This window comes from Poecile atricapillus, chromosome 4 (assembly GCF_030490865.1).
Source record: "Poecile atricapillus isolate bPoeAtr1 chromosome 4, bPoeAtr1.hap1, whole genome shotgun sequence".
In the NCBI taxonomy this organism is placed as follows: domain Eukaryota; kingdom Metazoa; phylum Chordata; class Aves; order Passeriformes; family Paridae; genus Poecile; species Poecile atricapillus.
In genome coordinates this window covers 74,588,648-74,611,278 of record NC_081252.1, presented here as the reverse complement: position 1 = coordinate 74,611,278, position 22,631 = coordinate 74,588,648, and the positions used below count along the sequence as shown (strand labels likewise).

The 22,631-nt window shown below is 61.9% G+C and overlaps 1 protein-coding gene across 1 annotated transcript in view; it reads left to right on the top strand.

Annotated features, from left to right (window-relative positions):
* The window catches only part of VPS16 (VPS16 core subunit of CORVET and HOPS complexes), a 29,157-nt gene extending 7,597 nt beyond the window's left edge, over nucleotides 1–21,560 (top strand). The window contains exons 7-24 of the mRNA XM_058837117.1: nucleotides 291–413; nucleotides 1,796–1,851; nucleotides 2,662–2,751; nucleotides 3,135–3,229; nucleotides 4,206–4,282; nucleotides 5,736–5,867; nucleotides 6,808–6,935; nucleotides 7,377–7,412; nucleotides 8,439–8,547; nucleotides 9,334–9,468; nucleotides 10,354–10,462; nucleotides 10,789–10,886; nucleotides 12,586–12,690; nucleotides 15,434–15,511; nucleotides 16,364–16,533; nucleotides 18,749–18,845; nucleotides 19,910–20,013; nucleotides 21,377–21,560. Of these exons, the coding sequence (XP_058693100.1) occupies nucleotides 291–413; nucleotides 1,796–1,851; nucleotides 2,662–2,751; nucleotides 3,135–3,229; nucleotides 4,206–4,282; nucleotides 5,736–5,867; nucleotides 6,808–6,935; nucleotides 7,377–7,412; nucleotides 8,439–8,547; nucleotides 9,334–9,468; nucleotides 10,354–10,462; nucleotides 10,789–10,886; nucleotides 12,586–12,690; nucleotides 15,434–15,511; nucleotides 16,364–16,533; nucleotides 18,749–18,845; nucleotides 19,910–20,013; nucleotides 21,377–21,518 (1,884 nt within the window). The 3' untranslated portion in view covers nucleotides 21,519–21,560. The remainder of the gene's footprint in view (nucleotides 1–290; nucleotides 414–1,795; nucleotides 1,852–2,661; nucleotides 2,752–3,134; nucleotides 3,230–4,205; nucleotides 4,283–5,735; nucleotides 5,868–6,807; nucleotides 6,936–7,376; nucleotides 7,413–8,438; nucleotides 8,548–9,333; nucleotides 9,469–10,353; nucleotides 10,463–10,788; nucleotides 10,887–12,585; nucleotides 12,691–15,433; nucleotides 15,512–16,363; nucleotides 16,534–18,748; nucleotides 18,846–19,909; nucleotides 20,014–21,376) is intronic.
* The last annotated feature ends 1,071 nt before the right edge of the window (nucleotides 21,561–22,631 follow it).

The window sequence follows — 22,631 nt, the reverse complement described above, 5'->3', positions numbered from 1 at the left end:
ATCCTCTCCCCATCCCCAGGGATGCTCCCAGCTCTTTCCCTGTCCCCAGGGATGTTCCCAAATCCATTCCCCATCCCCAGGGATGTTCCCAGCTCCTTCCCCCATCCCCAGGGACGCTCCCCACTCCCCCCACTCTCTCCCACCCCGTCCCTGCCGCTCTCCCAGGCACCAGTGTGGATAAGAGCCGAGGGCTGGGTGGCTGGGAAGGGTCCCCCATTCCGAGCACGTCACCTGTGGGGTCACCCTGAGTGTCCCCCGGTGTCCCCTGGTGTCCCCCCTGTCCTGGCCAGGCTCCCCCCGGGCTGAGCCCCTCGGCGGGGCCGTTCCTGCACATGGCCGTGTCCTTCACCCACCGGCACCTCGCGCTCTTCTCCGACTCCGGCACCGTCTGGATGGGACCAGCCTCGCTCAAGGTGAGCCCCCCTGGCCTGGGGGTCCCTGGGGGGGTCAGACCACCCCCCATCCCAGAGCTGGTTCTGGTGCTTTCCCTGTCTCCCAAACCCAGCTCCTTTCCTTTCCTTTCCTTTCCTTTCCTTTCCTTTCCTTTCCTTTCCTTTCCTTTCCTTTCCTTTCCTTTCCTTTCCTTTCCTTTCCTTTCCTTTCCTTTCCTTTCCTTTCCTTTCCTTTCCCTTCCCTTCCCTTCCCTTCCCTTCCCTTCCCTTCCCTTCCCTTCCCTTCCCTTCCCTTCCCTTCCCTTCCCTTCCCTTCCCTTCCCTTCCCTTCCCTTCCCTTCCCTTCCCTTCCCTTCCCTTCCCCTTTTTCTCCCATTTTCCCCTTTTTTTCCCCTTTTTTTCCCCTTTTTTTCCCCATTTTTTCCCATTTTTTTCCTTTTTTTCCCCTTTTCCCCCTTTCCTTTTCCTTTTCCCTGACACTGGAATATTTCCCACTTTTCCTGGAGCTCTGTTCCCTTCCAGAGCCACACCTGGAATCTCCCAGACCCCTCCAGGTGTATCCCAAACCTCTCCAGGTGTATCCCAAACCTCTCCAGGTGTATCCCAGACCCCTCCAGGTGTATCCCAAACCCCTCCAGGTGTATCCCAGACCCCTCCAGGTGTATCCCAAACCCCTCCAGGTGTATCCCAGACCCCTCCAGGTGTATCCCAAACCTCTCCAGGTGTATCTGATCCTCTCCAGGTGTATCCCAAACCCCTCCAGGTGTATCCCAGACCTCTCCAGGTGTATCCCAGATCCCTCCAGGTGTATCCCAGACCTCTCCAGGTGTATCCCAGATCCCTCCAGGTGTATCCCAGACCCCTCCAGGTGTATCCCAGACCTCTCCAGGTGTATCCCAGATCCCTCCAGGTGTATCCCAAACCTCTCCAGGTGTATCCCAGACCTCTCCAGGTGTATCCCAGACCTCTCCAGGTGTATCCCAAACCCCTCCAGGTGTATCCCAAACCTCTCCAGGTGTATCCCAAACCTCTCCAGGTGTATCCCAAACCCCTCCAGGTGTATCCCAAACCTCTCCAGGTGTATCCCAGACCTCTCCAGGTGTATCCCAGACCTCTCCAGGTGTATCCCAGACCCCTCCAGGTGTATCCCAGACCTCTCCAGGTGTATCCCAAACCCCTCCAGGTGTATCCCAGACCCCTCCAGGTGTATCCCAAACCCCTCCAGGTGTATCCCAAACCTCTCCAGGTGTATCCCAGACCTCTCCAGGTGTATCCCAGATCTCTCCAGGTGTATCCCAAACCTCTCCAGGTGTATCCCAAACCCCTCCAGGTGTATCCCAAACCCCTCCAGGTGTATCCCAAACCTCTCCAGGTGTATCCCAGACCTCTCTCCTCTCCCACAGGAGAAATTCTCCGACTTCAACACCGGCATCCGCTCCCCTCCCAAGCAGATGGTTTGGTGAGCTGGGGGTTCCTCGGGGGATCCCTGGGATTTGGGGGTTAAGGGATTTGGGGGATCCCAGGATTTGGGATCCCAGGGATTTGGGATTCCCGGGATTTGGGATTCCCAGGGGTTTGGGATCCTGGGGGTTTGGGGGATCCCAGGGATTGGGGGCTCCCAGGGATTTGGGGATCCCAGGATTTGGGATCCCAGGGGTTTGGGGATCCCAGGAATTTAGGGGATTCCAGGGATTGGGGGTTAAGGGATTTGGGATTCCCAGGGATTTGGGATTCCCAGGGGTTTGGGGGTCCCAGTCATTTGGGGTTAAGGGATTTGGGGATCCCAGGGTTGCGGGATCCCAGGGATTTGGGGGTTCCTTCAGGGGATCCCAGGGATTTGGGATTCCCAGGATTTGGGATCCCAGGGGTTTGGGATTCCCAGGATTTCGGATCCCAGGGGTTTGGGGATCCCCAGGATTTGGGATTCCCAGGATTTGGGATTCCCAGGGATTTGAGATCCCAGGGATTTGGGATTCCCAGGATTTGGGATTCCCAGGGGTTTGGGATTCCCAGGATTTGGGATTCCCAGGGATTTGGGATGCTGGGGGTTTGGGATTCCCAGGATTTGGGATTCCCAGGATTTGGGATCCCAGGGATTTGGGATTCCCAGGGATTTGAGATCCCAGGATTTGGGATTCCCAGGATTTGGGATTCCCAGGGATTTGCATTCCCAGGATTTGGGATCCCAGGGGTTTGAGATTCCCAGGATTTGGGATTCCCAGGGATTTGCATTCCCAGGATTTGGGATGTCCGGGGTTTGTCTCGGCAGGTGCACGCGGCCCCGGAGCCGGCAGCGAGCCGTGGTGCTGGCCTGGGAGCGGCAGCTGATGGTGGTGGGAAATTCCTCGGAGAGCATCCGGTATCCTTCGGGAATGGGGAGCACCAGGGAGCATCCCAGGAATTCCCTGTCCCATGGGATCATCCCAGGAATTCCCTGTCCCCATGGGATGATCCCAGGAATTCCCTGTCCCATGGGAAGTTCCCAGGAATTCCCTGTCCCATGGGATGATCCCAGGAATTCCCTGTCCCATGGGATGATCCCAGGAATTCCCTGTCCCATGGGAAGTTCCCAGGAATTCCCTGCCCCAGGGATCATCCCAGGAATTCCCTGTCCCCAGGGATGTTCGCAGGAATTCCCTGTCCCCAGGGATGATCCCAGGCCCTTCCCTGTGTCCCAGCCCTTCCCCATTCCCGGGATTTCCCTCCCTGGGTAATTCCTGTGGCTCCTTAGCCGGATCCCAGCTTTGTCCTGGATGAGGATTCCCACCTGGTGCCGGAGCTGGACGGGGTCCGGATCCTGTCCCGCTCCTCCCACGAGTTCCTGCACGAGATCCCAGGTGGGGATCCCAGCACAGGAATTCCCTGTGGATTCTCCATCCCTGGGAATGTCCAAGGATGGGTGGGATGGGGCTGGGAGCAGCCTGGGATAACGGGAGCTGTCCCTGCTGGGAATGGGATGGGATTGAATCCCAAACCAGTCCGGGATTCGGGCTGGGAGAGCTGGGAATGTTCCCCTGGAAAAGGGAAAAATCCAGGGAATGCTGAGAGTCCCTAAAGGAGCTCCAGGAGAGCTGGAATTTGGGAAAGGGCTGCAGGGACAGGAGCCAGGGAATGGCTTCCCAAGGGAAAAGGGAGATTGGGCTGGGATCTTGGCAAGGAATTCCTGCCTGGGATTCTGCAATTCCCAGATTTCTGTGGATCCCTGGGAATGCCCAAGGCTGGGTTGGGATGGATTTGGATCCAGCTGGGATGGTGGGAGCTGTCCCTGCCCTGGATGGGGTGGGAATTGGTGGGATTTAAGGTCCCTTCCAACAGAAAAAGGTCTGAGATTCGGGAGCTCCTCTGCTCTGGGAGAGCTGGGAATGTTCCCCTGGAGAAGGGAGAAATCCAGGGAATGCTGAGAGTCCCTGCAGGGGCTCCAGGAGAGCTGGAGAGGGACTGGGGCCAAGGGCTGCAGGGACAGGAGCCAGGGAATGGCTTCCCAAGGGAAAGGGGAGATTGGGCTGGGATATTGGCAAGGAATTCCCAGATTTCCTGTGGATCCCTGGGAGCGCCCAAGGCCAGGCTGGACTTTGGGATTGGATCCATTGGGATGGTGGGAGGTGTTTGGGTTGGAATGGGACGGGATTCAAGATCCCTGCCGGGATTCCAGGATTCCATGGAGGAATCCAGGCAGGAGAGGCCTGGATCCTTTCCAGGCTGCCATGGCTGGGATTGGGATGGGATTGAAGATCCCGAATTCCCTGATCCAGGGGATGCTGTGGGGTCCTGGCAGTTCCACCCCCTCACTCCCCGTTTATCCCATCCCTGCAGAAGCCAGCCAGGAGATTTTCCGGATCGCGTCCATGGCTCCGGGCGCTCTCCTCCTGGAGGCACAGAAGGAATACGAGGTGATCCCCGATTCCCAGGGATCCCGAGGGGCCGGATCCCGGCTTTCCAGTGATTCCCAGTGCTTCCCAGTGATTCCCAGTGCTTCCCAGTGCTTCCCAGTGCCTCCCAGTGCTTCCCAGTGCTTCCCAGTGCCTCCCAGTGCTTCCCAGTGCTTCCCAGTGATTCCCAGTGCTTCCCAGCGCTTCCCAGTGATTCCCAGCTCCTCCCAGCTCCTCCCAGTGCTTCCCAGTGTCTCCCAGTGCTTCCCAGAGCCTCCCAGTGCTTCCCAGTGCCTCCCAGTGCTTCCCAGTGATTCCCAGTGATTCCCAGTGCTTCCCAGCGCTTCCCAGTGATTCCCAGCTCCTCCCAGCTCCTCCCAGTGCTTCCCAGTGTCTCCCAGTGCTTCCCAGAGCCTCCCAGTGCTTCCCAGTGCCTCCCAGTGCTTCCCAGTGCTTCCCAGTGATTCCCAGTGCTTCCCAGTGCCTCCCAGTGATTCCCAGCGCTTCCCAGCACCTCCCAGCACCTCCCAGTGCCTCCCAGTGCTTCCCAGTGCCTCCCAGTGCTTCCCAGTGCTTCCCAGTGATTCCCAGTGCTTCCCAGTGATTCCCAGTGCCTCCCAGTGCTTCCCAGCGCATCCTGGCCTCCCGGCACTTCCCAGTGCCTCCCAGCTCTTCCCAGTGCCTCCCAGTGCTTCCCAGTGCCTCCCAGTGCTTCCCAGCGCTTCCCAGTGACTCCCAGTGACTCCCAGTGCCTCCCAGTGCTTCCCAGCACCTCCCAGTGCCTCCCAGCTCCTCCCAGTGCTTCCCAGCGCTTCCCAGTGACTCCCAGTCACTCCCAGCTCTTCCCAGCGTTTCCCAGTGCCTCCCAGCTCATCCCAGAGCTTCCCAGTGCTTCCCAGCTCCTCCCAGCACTTCCCAGCTCCTCCCAGCTCCTCCCAGCACTTCCCAGCTCCTCCCAGCTCCTCCCAGTGCTTCCCAGCGCTTCCCAGCACCTCCCAGTGCTTCCCAGTGCCTCCCAGTGCTTCCCAGTGATTCCCAGTGCTTCCCAGTGCTTCCCAGTGATTCCCAGTGCTTCCCAGTGCTTCCCAGTGCTTCCCAGCACTTCCCAGCGCCTCCGAGCTCCTCCCAGCTCCTCCCAGTGCTTCCCAGTGCTTCCCAGTGCCTCCCAGCACCTCCCAGCGCTTTCCAGTGATTCCCAGCTCCTTCCAGCTCATCCCAGTGCCTCCCAGTGCCTCCCAGTGCTTCCCAGCACTTCCCAGCGCTTCCCAGCTCCTCCCAGTGCATCCCAATGCTTCCCAGCTCCTCCCAGCCCGTCCCAGCGTTTCCCAGTGCTTCCAAGTGCCTCCCAGTGCTTCCCAGTGCCTCCCAGCTCCTCCCAGTGCCTCCCAGTGCCTCCCACCTCCTCCCAGTGTTTCCCAGTGTTTCCCAGTGTTTCCCAGCCCCTCCCATCTCCCCCATCTCTGTTTTCCTGCAGAAGCAGAGCCAGAAAGCCGATGAGTACCTGCGGGAGATCCGGGAGCAGCAGCTGCTCCCCGAGGCCGTGGGCCAGTGCATCGAGGCCGCGGGCTACGAGCACGAGCCCGACACGCAGAAATCCCTGCTGAGGGTGAGCCTGGAATGATCCCGGATCCTTCCCTGTCCCAGGGGATGTTCCAGATCCTTCCCTGTCCCATGGAATGTTCCAGATCCTTCCTTATCCCAGGGGATGTTCCAGATCCTTCCCTGTCCCAGGGGATGTTCCAGATCCTTCCCTGTCCCAGGGGATGTTCCAGATCCTTCCTTATCCCATGGAATGTTCCAGATCCTTCTTTATCCCAGGGGATGTTCCAGATCCTTCTTTATCCCAGGGGATGTTCCAGATCCTTCCCTGTCCCATGGAATATTCCAGATCCTTACTTTTCCCATGGAATGTTCCAGATCCTTCTTTATCCCAGGGGATGTTCCAGATCCTTCCCTGTCCCAGGGGATGTTCCAGATCCTTCCTTATCCCAGGGGATGTTCCAGATCCTTCTTTATCCCAGGGGATGTTCCAGATCCTTCTTTATCCCATGGAATGTTCCAGATCCTTCTTTATCCCATGGAATGTTCCAGATCCTTCCCTGTCCCATGGAATGTTCCAGATCCTTCCCTGTCCCATGGGTTGTTCCCAGATCCTTCCTTATCCCGTGGGATGTTCCAGATCCTTCCCTGTCCCATGGAATGTTCCAGATCCTTCCCTGTCCCAGGGGATGTTCCAGATCCTTCCTTATCCCATGGAATGTTCCAGATCCTTCTTTATCCCATGGGATGTTCCAGCCCCTTTTCCTGACCCATGGAATGTTCCAGATCTTTTCCTGTCCCATGGAATGTTCCAGATCCTTCCCTGTCCCATGGAATGTTCCAGATCCTTTTCCCATCCCATGGAATGTTCCAGATCCTTTTCCCATCCCATGGAATGTTCCAGATCCTTTTCCCGTCCCCAGGGATTCTCCCTCTCTCCAGGAGGAGGAGGATGAGGAGGATGAGGAGGCCGAAGCCGAAGGATTTTCCCTCTGCTTTTCCCGCAGGCTGCTTCCTTCGGGAAGTGTTTCCTGGACAAGTTCCCTCCGGAGAGCTTCGTGCGGATGTGCCAGGACCTGCGGGTCCTCAACGCCGTCCGCGACTACCAGATCGGGATCCCGCTCACCTTCACCCAGTATCCTCACGGGGAGGGATCCTGATGGGGATCCTGATGGGGATCCTGATGGAGATCCTGCTGGAGATCCTGCTGGAGATCCTGCTGGAGATCCCTGATGGAGATCCTGATGGGGATCCTGAGGAGATCCTGATGGAGATCCTGATGGAGATCCTGATGGGGATCCTGAGGAGATCCTGATGGAGATCCTGATGGAGATCCTGAGGAGATCCTGCTGGAGATCCTGCTGGAGATCCTGATGGAGATCCCTCCTCCTGGAGATCCTGATGGAGATCCTGCTGGAGATCCCTGCTGGAGATCCCTCAGAGATCCCTGCTGGAGATCCCTTGGTGATCCCTGCTGGAGATCCTCCCAGAGATCCCTCCTGGAGATCCCTCCCGGGGTGGGATCGGGTCCCTCGGGGGTGTTGTGGTCCCGGTTGTCCCTTGACTGTCCCCACAGGTACAAGCAGCTCACCATCGAGGTGCTGCTGGACAGGTGAGGGCTCCTGAGCCTGCCCACGGCTCCCGGCCCACAGGCCCTGTCCCACAGTCCCTGTCCCAAATACCCCATCCCAAATACCCCATCCCAAATTCCCCATCCCAAATTCCCCATCCCAAATTCCCATCCCAAATTCCCCATCCCAAATTCCCCATCCCAAATTCCCATCCCACAGTCCCTGTCCCAAATACCCCGTCCAAAATTCCCCATCCCAAATTCCCCATCCCATCCCATCCCATCCCATGGATCCCATTCCCGTATCCGGGGCTGAGCAGTTCCAAGCCCTTGGGATCCTCCCAAACCCAACCCAGCTCCAACTCCTTGTGCCCCACAATGTGTCCCCAGTCCCCTCTGGTGTCCCCTGTCCCCACTGTGTCCCCTGTCCCCTCTGTGTCCCCTGTCCCCACAGTGTCTCCTGTCCCCACAATGTGTCCCCTGTCCCCTCTGGTGTCCCCCTGTCCCCTATGTGTCCCCCTGACCCCTGCTATCCCCTCTGTCCCCTATGTGTCTCCTGTCCCCACAGTGTCCCCTGTCCCCCCTGGTGTCCCCCTGTCCCCTCTGGTGTCCCCCTGTCCCCTCTGGTGTCCCTCTGTCCCCTCTGGTGTCCCCCTGTCCCCCCAATGTGTCCCCTGTTCCCACACTGTGTCCCCTGTCCCTACAGTGGATCCCCTGTCCCCACAATGTGTCCCCCTGTCCCCTCTGGTGTCCCCCTGTCCCCTATGTGTCCCCCTGACCCTGCTATCCCCTCTGTCCCCTATGTGTCCCCTGTCCCCACAGTGTCCCCCTGTGTCCCGCTGTCCCCTCTGTGTGACTGTGACCCTCCAGTGTGTCCCCTGTCCCCTCCATGTCCCTGTGACCCCTGCTGTCCCCTCTGTCCCCTCCATGTCCCCTGTGTCCCCTCTGACCCCTGTCCCCTGTGTCGGTGTCCCCTCCATGTCCCCTCTGTCCCCTCCATGTCCCCTCTGTCCCCTCCATGTCCCCTCTGTCCCCTCTGACCCCTGTCCCCCGTGTCGGTGTCCCCAGGCTGGTCCTGCGCCGCCTGTACCCTCTGGCCATCCGCATCTGTGACTTCCTGCGGCTCCCGGCCATGCAGGGCGTCAGCCGCATCCTGGCACACTGGGCCTGCTACAAGGTGACACCTGGGGACATGGGGACATGGGGACAGCTGGGGACAGCTGGGGACACCTGGGGACAGCTGGGGATACACCTGGGGACAGCTGGGGACACGTGGGGACAGCTGGGGACACACCTGGGGACACGTGGGGACAGCTGGGGACACACCTGGGGATATCTGGGAACAGCTGGGGACACACCTGGGGACACCTGGGGACACTCCTGGGGACATGGGGACACCTGGGGAGACACCTGGGGACATGGGGACAGCTGGGGACACCTGGGGACACCTGGGGACAGCTGGGGATACACCTGGGGACAGCTGGGGATATCTGGGGACAGCTGGGGACACACCTGGGGCCACCTGGGGCCACCTGGGGACAGCTGGGGATACACCTGGGGACAGCTGGGGACACCTGGGGATACACCTGGGGACACCTGGGGACATGGGGACACCTGAAGACACCTGGGGACAGCTGGGGACACCTGGGGACAGCTGGGGACATGGGGACACCTGAAGACACCTGGGGACAGCTGGGGACACCTGGGGACAGCTGGGGACACCTGGGGATACACCTGGGGACACCTGGGGACAGCTGGGGACACCTGGGGACATGGGGACACCTGAAGACACCTGGGGACAGCTGGGGATACACCTGGGGACAGCTGGGGACATGGGGACAGCTGGGGACAGCTGGGGATATCTGGGGACAGCTGGGGACACTCCTGGGGACACCCGGGGACACTCAGTGACACTCGGGGACACCCAGGGACACACCTGGGGACACTCTGGCTGTCCCCCCAGGTGCAGCAGAAGGACAAGTCGGACGAGGAGGTGGCCCAGGCCATCAACCTCAAGCTGGGGGACGCGGCCGGAATCTCCTACTCGGACATCGCCACACGCGCCCACGACTGCGGCCGCGCTGAGCTGGCCATCAAGGTGGGGACACGGGGTGACACAGGGTGACACGGGCTGGACATCAAGGTGGGGACACAGGGTGACACAGGCTGGCCATCAAGGTGGGGACACGGGGTGACACAGGGTGACACGGGCTGGACATCAAGGTGGGGACACGGGGTGACACAGGGTGACACGGGCTGGACATCAAGGTGGGGACGGGGACAGCGGGGTGACATGGGCTGGCCATCAAGGTGGGGACAGCAGGGTGACACAGGCTGGACATCAAGGTGGGGACACGGGGACAGGGGGGTGACACAGGCTGGACATCAAGGTGGGGACAGGGGGGTGACAGCAGGACAGGGGAGCTGACACGGCCAGCCCCGGTGACAGGAGCACAGGGGGGTGACACAGCCAGCCCCAGGTGACACTGCCAGCCCCGGTGACACAGTGGGCCAGCCCCGGTGACAGCAGGACAGGGGAGGTGACACTGCCAGCCCCAGGTGACAGGAGCACAGGGAGGTGACATAGCCAGCCCCAGGTGACAGCAGGACAGGGGAGGTGACACTGCCAGCCCCAGGTGACAGGAGCACAGGGAGGTGACATAGCCAGCCCCAGGTGACAGCAGAACAGGGGAGGTGACACAGCCAGCCCAGGTGACACAGCCAGCCCCGGTGGCAGGGACAGGGGAGGTGACACAGGTGGCCAGCCCCAGGTGACACTGCCAGCCCAGGTGACACTGCCAGCCCCAAGTGACACAGCCAGCCCCAGGTGACACTGCCAGCCCAGGTGACACTGCCAGCCCCAGGTGACACTGCCAGCCCCAGGTGACACAGGTGGCCAGCCCCAGGTGACACAGCCAGCCCCGGTGACAGCAGGACAGGGGAGGTGACAGTGCCAGCCCCGGTGACAGGCGTGTCCCTGCAGCTGCTGGAGTACGAGCCCCGCTCAGGGGAGCAGGTGCCGCTGCTGCTGAAGATGAAACGCAGCAAACTGGCCCTGGGCAAAGCCATCGAGAGCGGGGACACCGACCTGGGTGAGGGGACAGCGGGGACAGCACGGGGACAGCACGGGGACAACATGGGGACTGCAGGGATCCAGGAATGGGCTGGGGTCTGGGGGAGATTCTGGAATGTTCTGGGGCTGGGGGAGCTCTGGGAATGTTCTGGGGACTGGGGGGGATCCCTGGGAATGTGCTGGGATCTGGGGAGATCTGGGAATGTTCTGGGGGCTGGGGGAAACCCTTGTCCCTGTCCCAAATGTCCCTGTTCCTGTCCCCACTGTCCCCATGATGTCCCCACTGATGTCCCCATGTCCCCACTGATGTCCCCATGTCCCCCTGCTGTCCCCCTGCTGTCCCAGTGTACACGGTGGTGCTGCACCTCAAGAACGAGCTCAACCGCGGCACCTTCTTCATGACCCTGCAGAACCAGCCCGTGGCCCTCAGCCTGTACCGACAGGTGGGGCACCCCAAAAACACCCTGAGCACCCCAAAACATCCTGAGCACCCCAAAAACACCCTGGGCACCCCAAAAACACCCTGGGTACCCCAAAACCTGCCTGGGCACCCCAAAAACACCCTGGGCACCCCAAAAACACCCTGGGCACCCCAAAACCTGCCTGGGCACCCCAAAAACACCCTGGGCACCCCAAAAACACCCTGGGTACCCCAAAACATCCCTGAGAACCCCAAAATCCTCCTGGGCACCCCAAAAACACCCTGAGCACCCCAAAACCTGCCTGGGCACCCCAAAAACCTTCCTGGGCACCCCAAAAACATCCTGGGAACCCCAAAAATACCCTCAGCCTGTACCGACAGGTGGGGCACCCCAAAAACACCCTGGGCACCCCAAAAACACCCTGAGAACCCCAAAAACCCTCCTGGGCACCCCAAAACCTGCCTGGGCACCCCAAAAACATCCTCAGCACCCCAAAATCCTCCTGGGCACCCCAAAAACATCCCTGAGAACCCCAAAATCCTCCTGGGCACCCCAAAACCTGCCTGGGCACCCCAAAAACATCCTGGGAACCCCAAAAATACCCTCAGCCTGTACCGACAGGTGGGGCACCCCAAAAACATCCTGGGTACCCCAAAAACACCCTGGGCACCCCAAAAACACCCTGAGAACCCCAAAAACCCTCCTGGGCACCCCAAAACCTGCCTGGGCACCCCAAAAACATCCCTGAGAACCCCAAAATCCTCCTGGGCACCCCAAAAACATCCTCAGCACCCCAAAATCCTCCTGGGCACCCCAAAAACATCCCTGAGAACCCCAAAAACCCTCCTGGGCACCCCAAAAATACCCTCAGCCTGTACCGACAGGTGGGGCACCCCAAAAACACCCTGGGCACCCCAAAAAACATCCTCAGCACCCCAAAAACATCCTCAGCACCCCAAAAACATCCTGGGAACCCCTAAAAACCCTCCTGGGCACCCCAAAAACCTTCCAGGGTACCCCAAATTTCTCCTGGGCACCCAAAAAACACCCTCAGCCTGTACCAACAGGTGGGGCACCCCAAAAACACCCTGAGCACCCCAAAACCTGCCTGGGCACCCCAAAAACCCTCCTGGGCACCCCAAAAACCTTCCAGGGTACCCCAAATTTCTCCTGGGCACCCAAAAAACACCCTCAGCCTGTACTGCCAGGTGGGGCACCCCAAAAACACCCTGAGCACCCCAAAAATATCCCTGAGAACCCCCAAAAACACCCTGAGCACCCCAAAAAACCTCCCCAGCACCCCCAAAAAAACTCCTGGGCACCACAAAACCTTCCTGGGCATCCCAAAAAATCCCTGTAGCTCCCCCTGGACCCCCCAAAAACCTCCTGAGCTTCCCCAAAAAAACCCTGAGCCCCCCAAATCCCCCCCCAAAAAACCTTGAGCCCCGCCCAAAAAACCCTGAACTCCCAAAAATCCCCCCCAAAATCTCCCTGAGCCCCCCAAAATCCTCCCAAAAAAACCTGAGGCCCCCCAAAAACCCCCTGAGCCCCCCAAAATCCCCTCCAAAAAACCCTGAACTCCCAAAAATCCCCCCAAAACCCCTTCTGAGCCCCCCAAAATCCCCCCAAAAAACCCTGAGCCCCCCAAATCCCCCTGAGCATTCCCGGATTCCCGGATTCCCGAATTCCCAAATTCCCAAATTCCCGGATTCCCGCGCAGTTCTGCCGGCACCAGGAGCGGGAGACGCTGAAGGATTTGTACAACCAGGACGACAACCACCAGGAGCTGGGGAACTTCCACGTGCAGGCGGCATACGGAGAGAGGGTGAGCAGCGGGAATAAATAACAGCGGGAATAACGGCGGGAATAACGGGAATAACAACGGGAATAACACCGGGAATAACGGGAATAACAACGGGAATAACAATGGGAATAACAGCGGGAATAACAGCGGGAATAACGGGAATAATAACGGGAATAACAGCGGGAATAACAGCGGGAATAACAGCGGGAATAACGGGAAAAACAACGGGAATAACAACGGGAATAACAGCGGGAATAACAACGGGAATAACAGCGGGAATAACAGCGGGAATAACGGGAATAACAGCGGGAATAACGGGAATAACAACGGGAATAACGGGAATAACAGCGGGAATAACGGGAATAACAGCGGGAATAACGGGAATAACAACGGGAATAACGGGAATAACAACGGGAATAATAACGGGAATAACAACGGGAATAACAACGGGAATAACAACGGGAATAACAACGGGAATAACGGGAATAACGGCGGGAATAACAGTGGGAATAACAACGGGAATAACAACGGGAATAACAACGGGAATAACAACGGGAATAATAACAGGAATAACGGGAATAACGGGATCCAACGGGAATAACAGCGGGAATAACAACGGGAATAACAGCGGGAATAACAACGGGAATAACGGGAATAACAACGGGAATAACGGGAATAACAACGGGAATAACAACGGGAATAACAACGGGAATAACAACGGGAATAACGGGAATAACAGCGGGAATAACAACGGGAATAACAACGGGAATAACGGGAATAACAACGGGAATAACAACGGGAATAACAGGAATAACAACGGGAATAACGGAAATAACAACGGGAATAATAACGGGAATAACAACGGGAATAACAGCAGGAATAATAACGGGAATAACAACGGGAATAACGGGAATAACAATGGGAATAACGGGAATAACAACGGGAATAACAACGGGAATAACGGGAATAACGGGAATAACAACGGGAATAACAATGGGAATAACGGGATCCAACGGGAATAACGGGAATAACGGGAATAATGGGAATAACGGGAATAACAACGGGAATAACAACGGGAATAATGGGAATAACGGGAATAACGGGAATAATGGGATCCAACGGGAATAACGGGATCCAACGGGATCCACAGGAATAACGGGATCCAACGGGAATAACGGGAATAACGGGATCCAACGGGAATAACGGGAATAACGGGATCCAACGGGAATAACGGGAATAATGGGATCCAACGGGAATAACAGGATCCAACGGGATCCACAGGAATAACGGGATCCAACGGGAATAACGGGAATAACGGGATCCACGGGAATAATGGGAATAACGGGATCCAACGGGAATAACGGGAATAACAGGATCCAACGGGAATAACGGGAATAACGGGATCCAATGGGAATAACGGGAATAACGGGATCCACGGAATCCACAGGGAATTCCGGGATCCACTGGGATGGGGGGATCAGGAATTCCGGGATTGGGATGGAGGGAATACAGGGATTAGGATGGAGGGATTGGGATGGATTGGGGGAATTTTTTGATTGGGATGAGGGAATTCTGGGGGAATTCTGGGATTGGGATTGGGGGAATTCTGGGATTGGGATGGGGGGATTGGGATGGATTGGGGGAAATTCCAGGATCGGGGATCCCAACATTGGGATTGAGATGGATTGGGGGAATTTTGGGATTGGGATGGGGGGAATTTCAGGATTGGGATGGAGGGGATTCTGGGGGAATTCTTGGATTGGGACTGGGGGAATTCCAAGATTGGGATTGGGGGAATTCTGGGATTGGGATAAAGGGAATTCCAGGATTGGGATGGAGGGGATTCTGGGGGAATTCTGGGATTGGGATGAGGGGGATCAGGAATTCTGAGGTGGTGGGATCGGGATGGATTGGGGGGAATTCCAGGATTGGGATGGGAGGATTGGGATGGATTGGGGGAATTTTGGGATTGGGATGGGGGAATTCCGGGATTGGGATGGGGGTATTGGGATGGGTTGGGGGAATTTTGGGATTGGGATGGGGGGATCAGGAATTCCAAGGTGGAGGGATCGGGATGGACTGGGAGGAATTCCAGGATTGGGATGGAGGGAATTCCGGGGGAGTTTTGGGATTAGGATGGGGGGAATTTCTGGATTAGGATGGAGGGAATTCTGGGATTGGGATGGGGGAAATTCCGGGATTGGGATTGGGGGAAGTTCCAGGATTGGGATGGTGGAATGGCAGGGAGCTGCCACAGGGCGGGGAAAAGTCCAGGAGAAGGAATTCCATCCTTGTCAGGGTGGGAATGGGGGATCTGGATTTGGGAATGGGGGATTTGGGAATGGGGGATCTGGATTTGGGAATGGGGGATTTGGGAATGGGGGATCGGGATTTGGGAATGGGAGTGGGGGATTTGGGAATGGGGGATCTGGGAATGGGGGATCGGGATTTGGGTATTGGGCACTTCCCAGTTTGCACCCCAGGGCTGTGGGGGACCCTGCCCATCCCACGCCGTGTGTGCCGGGAGGTTGGGATCTATCCGGGGATCCCAGCTGGGGAATGACACGTCTGTGTCTGTGTCTGTGTCTGTGTCCGTGTCCGTGTCCGTGTCCATTCCGTGTCCATTCCGTGTCCGTGTCCATCCCGTGTCCATCCCGTGTCCATTCCGTGTCCATGCCGTGTCCATTCCGTGTCCATCCCGTGTCCATTCCGTGTCCGTGTCCATCCCGTGTCCATCCCGTGTCCATCCCGTGTCCGTTCCCAGCGGATCGAGGGCCGTGTGGCCGCTCTGCAGAACGCCCTGGATGAGTTCTACAAGGCCAAGAACGACTTCGCTGCCAAGGTGAGCAATGGGGACATCGGGGACATCGGGGGACACTGGGGACACGGGGGACACGTGGGGACACCGGGAACACCAGGGACATGGGGACACTGGGGACATCGGGGACATCAGGGGACACGGGGGACACGTGGGACACCAGGGACATGGGGGACACTGGGGACACGTGGGGACACCAGGGATGTGGGGACACCAGGGACATGTGGGGACACTGGGGACATGGGGACACAAGTGACACGGGGACACCAGGGATGTGGGGACACTGGGGATGTGGGGACACCAGGGACATGGGGACACCAGGGCACCAGGGACAAGGTCACGTATCCCTGCCCTGGGGACAAGGCTGGGTGGCTGTCCAGGGGCATGGCTGGGATGGGGACATCGGGGATGGGACAGGGCTGGGACAGGGACACCGGGGCTGGGATGGGGACACTGAGGCTGGGATGGGGACACTGAGGCTGGGATGGGGACACTGAGGCTGGGATGGGGACACTGAGGCTGTGATGGGGACACTGAGGCTGGGATGGGGACACTGAGGCTGGGACAGGGACACTGAGGCTGGGATGGGGACATTGAGGCTGGGATGGGGACACTGAGGCTGGGATGGGGACACTGAGCCTGGGATGGGGACACTGAGGCTGGGATGGGGACACTGAGGCTGGGATGGGGACACTGGGGGTGGGATGGGGACACCAGGGCTGGGACAGGGACACTGAGGCTGGGATGGGGACACTGAGGCTGGGATGGGGACACTGGGGGTGGGATGGGGACACCAGGGCTGGGACAGGGACACTGAGGCTGGGACAGGGGACACAGACACCGGGCCATGTCCCCGTGGCTGTCCCCGTGTCCCAGGCCACCGAGGAGCAGATCAAGCTGCTGCGGCTGCAGCGGCACCTGCAGGAGGAGCTGTCCAAGCCGTACCTGGAGCTGTCCCTGCACGACACCGTGTCCACCCTCATCCTGGACGGGCACCACAAGCGCGCAGAGCAGCTCTGCCGCGACTTCAGGATCCCGGACAAGAGGTGGGGCCGGCTCCTGAGGGGGGCTGGGGGCTCCGGGGGGGCTCTGGGGGGCTCCTGGGGGGCTCCTGGGGGACTTGGGGGGCTCCAGGGGGCTTCTGGGGGGTCTGGGGGGCTCCTGGGGGGACCTGGGGGGCTCTGGGAGGACCTGGGGGGCTTCTGGGGGGCTTCAGGGGGCTCCAGGGGGGCTCAGGGGGGACCTGGGGGGCTCCTGGGGGGGTCTGGGGTCTCCTGGGGGGGTCTGGGGGCTCTGGGGGGCTCCTGGGGGGCTCCAGGGGGCTCCTGGGGGCTCTGGGGGGGTCTGGGGCTCTGGGGGGCTCCTGGGGGGCTCTGGGGGGCTCCTGGGGGGGTCTGGGGGCTCCTGGGGGGACCTGGGGGGCTCCTGGGGGGCTCTGGGGGGCTCCTGGGGGGCTCCGGGGGGCTCCTGGGGGGGTCTGGGGGCTCCTGGGGGGCTCCTGGGGGACCTGGGGGGCTCTGGGAGAACCTGGGGGGCTCTGGGGGGCTCTGGGGGCTCCAGGGGGGCTCCAGGGGGGTCTGGGGGCTCTGGGGGGCTCCAGGGGGGACCTGGGGGGCTCCTGGGGGGGTCTGGGAGGCTCCTGGGGGGACCTGGGGGACTCTGGGGGGCTCCAGGGGGCTCCTGGGGGCTCCAGGGGGGACCTGGGGGCTCCTGGGGGCTCCTGGGGGGCTCCTGGGGGGCTCTGGGGGGTCTGGGGGGACCTGGGGGGCTCTGGGGGGCTCTGGGGGGCTCCAGGGGGGACCTGGGGGGCTCCTGGGGGGGTCTGGGGGGCTCCAGGGGGGACCTGGGGGGCTCCTGGGGGGCTCTGGGGGCTCCTGGGGGGGTCTGAGGGCTCCTGGGGGGCTCCTGGGGGGCTCTGGGAGGACCTGGGGGGCTTCTGGGGGGCTCCAGGGGCGTCCAGGGGGCTCCTGGGGGGCTCTGAGGGGCTCCAGGGGGGACCTGGGGGGCTTCTGGGGGGCTTCAGGGGGCTCCTGGGGGGCTTCTGGGGGGGTCTGGGGGGCTCTGGGGGGGTCTGGGGCTCTGGGGGGCTCCTGGGGGGCTTCTGGGGGACCTGGGGGGCTCCTGGAGGGGCCTGGAGGGGCCTGGGGGGGTCTGGGGCTCTGGGGGGCTCCTGGGGGGGTCTGGGGGCTCTGGGGGGCTCCTGGGGGGACCTGGGGGGACCTCGGGGGCTCCTGGGGGGGTCTGGGGGGCTCTAGGGGGGTCTGGGGGGGCACCAGGGGGGCTCCTGGGGGGCTCCAGGGGGCTCCTGGGGGGCTCCTGGAGGGGCCTGAGGGGCTCTGGGGGGCTCCAGGGGCTCCGGGGGGACCCTGGGGGACTCCTGGGGGGGTCTGGGGGGCTCCTGGGGGCTCCTGGGGGACTCCTGGGGGGACCTGGGGGCTGCTGGGGGGCTCTGGGGGGCTCCTGGGGGCTCTGGGGGGTCTGGGGGACTCCTGGGGGGACCTGGGGGGGTCTGGGGGGCTCCTGAGGGCTCCTGGGGAACCTGGGGGGGGTCTGGGGGCTCCTGGGGGACCTGGGGGGCTCTGGGGGACTCTGGGGGGGCCTGGGGGCTCCGGGGGGCTCCTGGAGGGGCCTGGGGGGGGTCTGGGGGGGTCTGGGGGGGACCTGGGGGGCTCTGGGGGGCTCCTGGGGGGCTCCTGGGGGGCTCCAGGGGGGCTCCTGGGGGGTCTGGGGGGCTCCTGGGGGGCTCCTGGAGGACTTGGGGGGCTCTGGGGGGCTCCAGGGGTCTTCTGGGGGATCTGGGGGGCTCCTGGGGGGGCCTGGGGGCTCCTGGGGGGCTCCTGGAGGGGCCTGGGGGGGTCTGGGGCTCTGGGGGGTCTGGGGCTCCTGGGGGGCTTCTGGGGGTTCTGGGGGGCTCCTGGGGGCTCTGGGGGGCTCCTGAGGGGGTCTGGGGGGCTCCTGGGGGGACCTAGGGGGCTCTGGGAGGACCTGGGGGGCTTCTGGGGGGCTCCAGGGGTGTCCAGGGGGCTCCTGGGGGCTCTGAGGGGCTCCAGGGGTCTCCAGGGGGCTCCTGGGGGCTCTGAGGGGGTCCAGGGGGGACCTGGGGGGCTCCTGGGGGACCTGGGGGGCTCCTGGGGGGGTCTGGGAGGCTCCCGGGGGGACCTGGGGGGCTCTGGGGGGCTCCTGGGGGGCTCTGGGGGGCTCTGGGGGCTCCAGGGGGGCTCTGGGGGGGCTCCAGGATCACCCCTGACCCCCCGAGCCCAGGTTCTGGTGGCTGAAGATCAACGCTCTGGCCACGCGCGGGGACTGGGAGGAGGTGGAGAAATTCTCCAAGAGCAAGAAATCGCCCATCGGGTACCTGGTGAGAGCTGGGGCTGCTGAGGGGGGCGGCAGCACCCCCTGGCTGTGCTCCTTCATCTTCCTCACCGTGCCAGATACACCCTCCTCTTCCTCCAGCTACACCCTCCTCTTCCTCACAATGCCAGCTTCACCCTCCTCTTCCTCCAGCTTCACCCTCCTCTTCCTCACAGTGCCAGCTTCATCATCCTCACAATACCAGCTTCACCCTCCTCTTCCTCCAGCTTCACCCTCCTCTTCCTCACAGTGCCAGCTTCACCCTCCTCTTCCTCACAGTGCCAGCTTCACCCTCCTCTTCCTCCTTCTTCACCCTCCTCTTCCTCACAATGCCAGCTACACCCTCCTCTTCCTCCTTCTTCACCCTCCTCTTCCTCACAGTGCCAGCTTCACCCTCCTCTTCCTCCTTCTCCAGAGGTCCCATCCTTTTTCTCCTTCTCCAGCTCCACCCTCTTCTTCCTTCTCCAGCTTCATCATCCTCTTCCTCCTTCTCCCCTGCCCTTCCTCCCCTCTCCCTCCCCTTCCTCTCCCCGCTCTTCCTCACCTCTCCCCACTCTTCCTCCCCTCTCCCTGCCCTTCCTCACCTCTCCCCACTCTTCCTCACCTCTCCCTGCCCTTCCTCCCCTCTCCCCACTCTTCCTCACCTCTCCCCACTCTTCCTCCCCTCTCCCCACTCTTCCTCACCTCTCCCCACTCTTCCTCCCCTCTCCCCACTCTTCCTCACCTCTCCCCACTCTTCCTCCCCTCTCCCCACTCTTCCTCACCTCTCCCTGCCCTTCCTCACCTCTCCCTGCCCTTCCTCACCTCTCCCCACTCTTCCTCCCCTCTCCCCACTCTTCCTCCCCTTTCCCCACTCTTCCTCCCCTCTCCCCACTCTTCCTCCCCTCTCCCCACTCTTCCTCACCTCTCCCCACTCTTCCTCACCTCTCCCCGCTCTTCCTCACCTCTCCCCACTCTTCCTCCCCTCTCCCCACTCTTCCTCCCCTCTCCCCACTCTTCCTCACCTCTCCCTGCCCTTCCTCACCTCTCCCCACTCTTCCTCACCTCTCCCACTCTTCCTCACGCCCCCAGCCCTTCGTGGAGGTGGCGGTGAAGCACCACAATCGCTACGAGGCCAGGAAATACGCGCCCCGCGTGCCCCCCGAGCAGCGCGTCAAGGCCTTCGTCCTCGTGGGGTGCGTCCTGGGGACACCGGGGACACTGAGGGGACACTGAGGGGACACTGGGGGACACTGGGGGACACTGAGGGGACACTGAGGGGACACTGAGGGGACACCAGGAGACACCGTGGGGATACCAGGGGACACCAAGGGGACACCGGGGGACACTGAGGGACACCAGGGGGACACTGAGGGGACACCAAAGGGACACGAAGGGACACCAAGAGGACAATGGGGGAACACTGGGGGACACCGTGGGGACACTGAGGGGACACCAGAGGACACCGGGGGACACCGGGGGACACTGAAGGGGCACTGAGGGGACACCAGGGGACACCAGGGGGCACTGAGGGACACTGGGGGACACCGGGGGGACACCATGGGGGACACCGGGGGACACTAGGGGACAGCGTGGAACACTTAGGGGACACCAAGGGGACACCAAGGGGACAGCAGGGGACACTGAGGGGACACTGAGGGGACACCAAGGGGACACGAAGGGACACCAAGAGGACAACGGGGGAACACTGGGGGACACCCTGGGGACACTGAGGGGACACCGGGGGACACCGGGCGACAGCAGGGGACACTGAGGGGACACCAAGGGACACTGAGGGGACACCGTGGGGACACAGAGGGACACCGGGGGACACTGAGGGGACACTGAGGGGACACTGGGGGACAGCTGGGGACACCGAGAGGACACTGAGGGGACACCGGGGGGACACTGGGGGACACTGAGGGGACACCAAGGGGCACTGAGGGGACACTGGGGGACACCGGGGGGACGCCTTGGGGACACCAAGGGACACGGGGGGGACACCAAGGGGACACTGGGGGGACACTGAGGGGACACTGAGGGGACACCAGGGGGACACTGAGGGGACACCGGGGGACACTGAGGGGACACCAGGGGACAGCAGGGGACACTGAGGGAACACCAAGGAACACTGAGGGGACACCGTGGGGACACCGGGGGAACACTGAGGGGACACCGGGGGACACTGGGGGGACACTGAGGAGACACCAAAGGGACACGAAGGGACACCAAGAGGACAATGGGGGAACACTGGGGGACACCGTGGGGACACTGAGGGGACACCGGGGGGCACCGGGCGACAGCAGGGGACACTGAGGGGACACCAAGGGACATTGAGGGGACACCGAGGGGACACCAGGGGGACACCAGGGGACACTGAGGGGACACCGAGGTGAGATCAGGACGTGGGACCGCGCAGCTGGAGTTCCCCAGAGCGGGGATTTGGGGCGCTGAGAGCCCCCACGGGAGGCGCTGGGAGCCTGGGGGTGTCCGTGGTGTCCCCAGGGTGTCCCCAGGGTGTCCCCAGGGTGTCCCCAAATGTCTGGGTGGCGTTGGCAGGGACCTGGAGCAGGCGGCCGAGGCGGCCATGGAGCGCAGGAACGAGGCCGAGATGAGCCTGGTGCTGGCCCGGTGCTCGGCCACCGACGGCACCGTGGCCGAGAAACTCAACCGGGCACGGGCACAGCTCCTCAAAAAGTGACCCCAAACCTCTGGGGACACCCTGGGGACATCCCTGGGACACCTCTGGGGACACCTCTGGGGATACCCCTGGGACATCCCTGGGACACCCCTGGGACACCCCCTGGGGATACCCCTGGGGACACCTCTGGGACACCCTTGGGACACCTCTGGGGACACCTCTGGGGACACTCCCACCCCTGGGGACACCTCTGGGACACCCCCTGGGGCACCCCTGGGACACCTCTGGGGACACCCTCGGGGGACAGCCTCGGGGGACAGCCCTGGGACACTTCTGGGACACCTCTGGGGACACCCCTGGGACACCCCTGGGGACACTCCCACCCCTGGGGACACCTCTGGGACACCCCCTGGGACACCCCTGAGGACACCTCTGGGACACCCTTGGGACAGCCCTGGGGACACCCCTGGGACACTCCTGGGACACCCCTGGGACACTCCTGGGACACCCCTGGGGACACTGCGGTCCCCTCCCTCCTCGTGCAATAAAGAGAAGAGCTCCGGGTCCGGTGTCACCAAGGAGGGGATTTGGGGACATCCCGGGGTGTGAGGGGACACTCGGGGACATCCCAGGGTGGGAGGGGACACTCGGGGACATCCCGGGGTAGGAGGGGACACTCGGGGACACACCGGGGTGGGAGGGGACACTCAGGGACATCCCGGGGTGGGAGGGGACACTCGGGGACACACCGGGGTGGGAGGGGACACTCGGGGACATCCCGGGGTGGGAGGGGACACTCAGGGACACCCCGGGGTGGGAGGGGACACTCGGGGACACACCGGGGTGGGAGGGGACACTCAGGGACATCCCGGGGTGGGAGGGGACACTCGGGGACACACCGGGGTCAGGCCTGGAAGGGGAGGTCACTGGGGTCACCGAGGGTCACTTGGGAGGACATCGGGGGTCCCTGGGGGACATTGGGGGGGTCCTTGAGGGGACATTGGGAGGGACATTGGAGGGATCCATGGGGGGACAGCGGGGATCCATGGGGGGACATTGGGGGTCCCTGGGGGGACATTTTGGGGGACACTGGGGTGACATTGGGGGGTCCCTAGGGTGACATTGGGATGGACACTGGGGGTCCCTGGGGTGACATTGGGGGGGTCCCTGGGG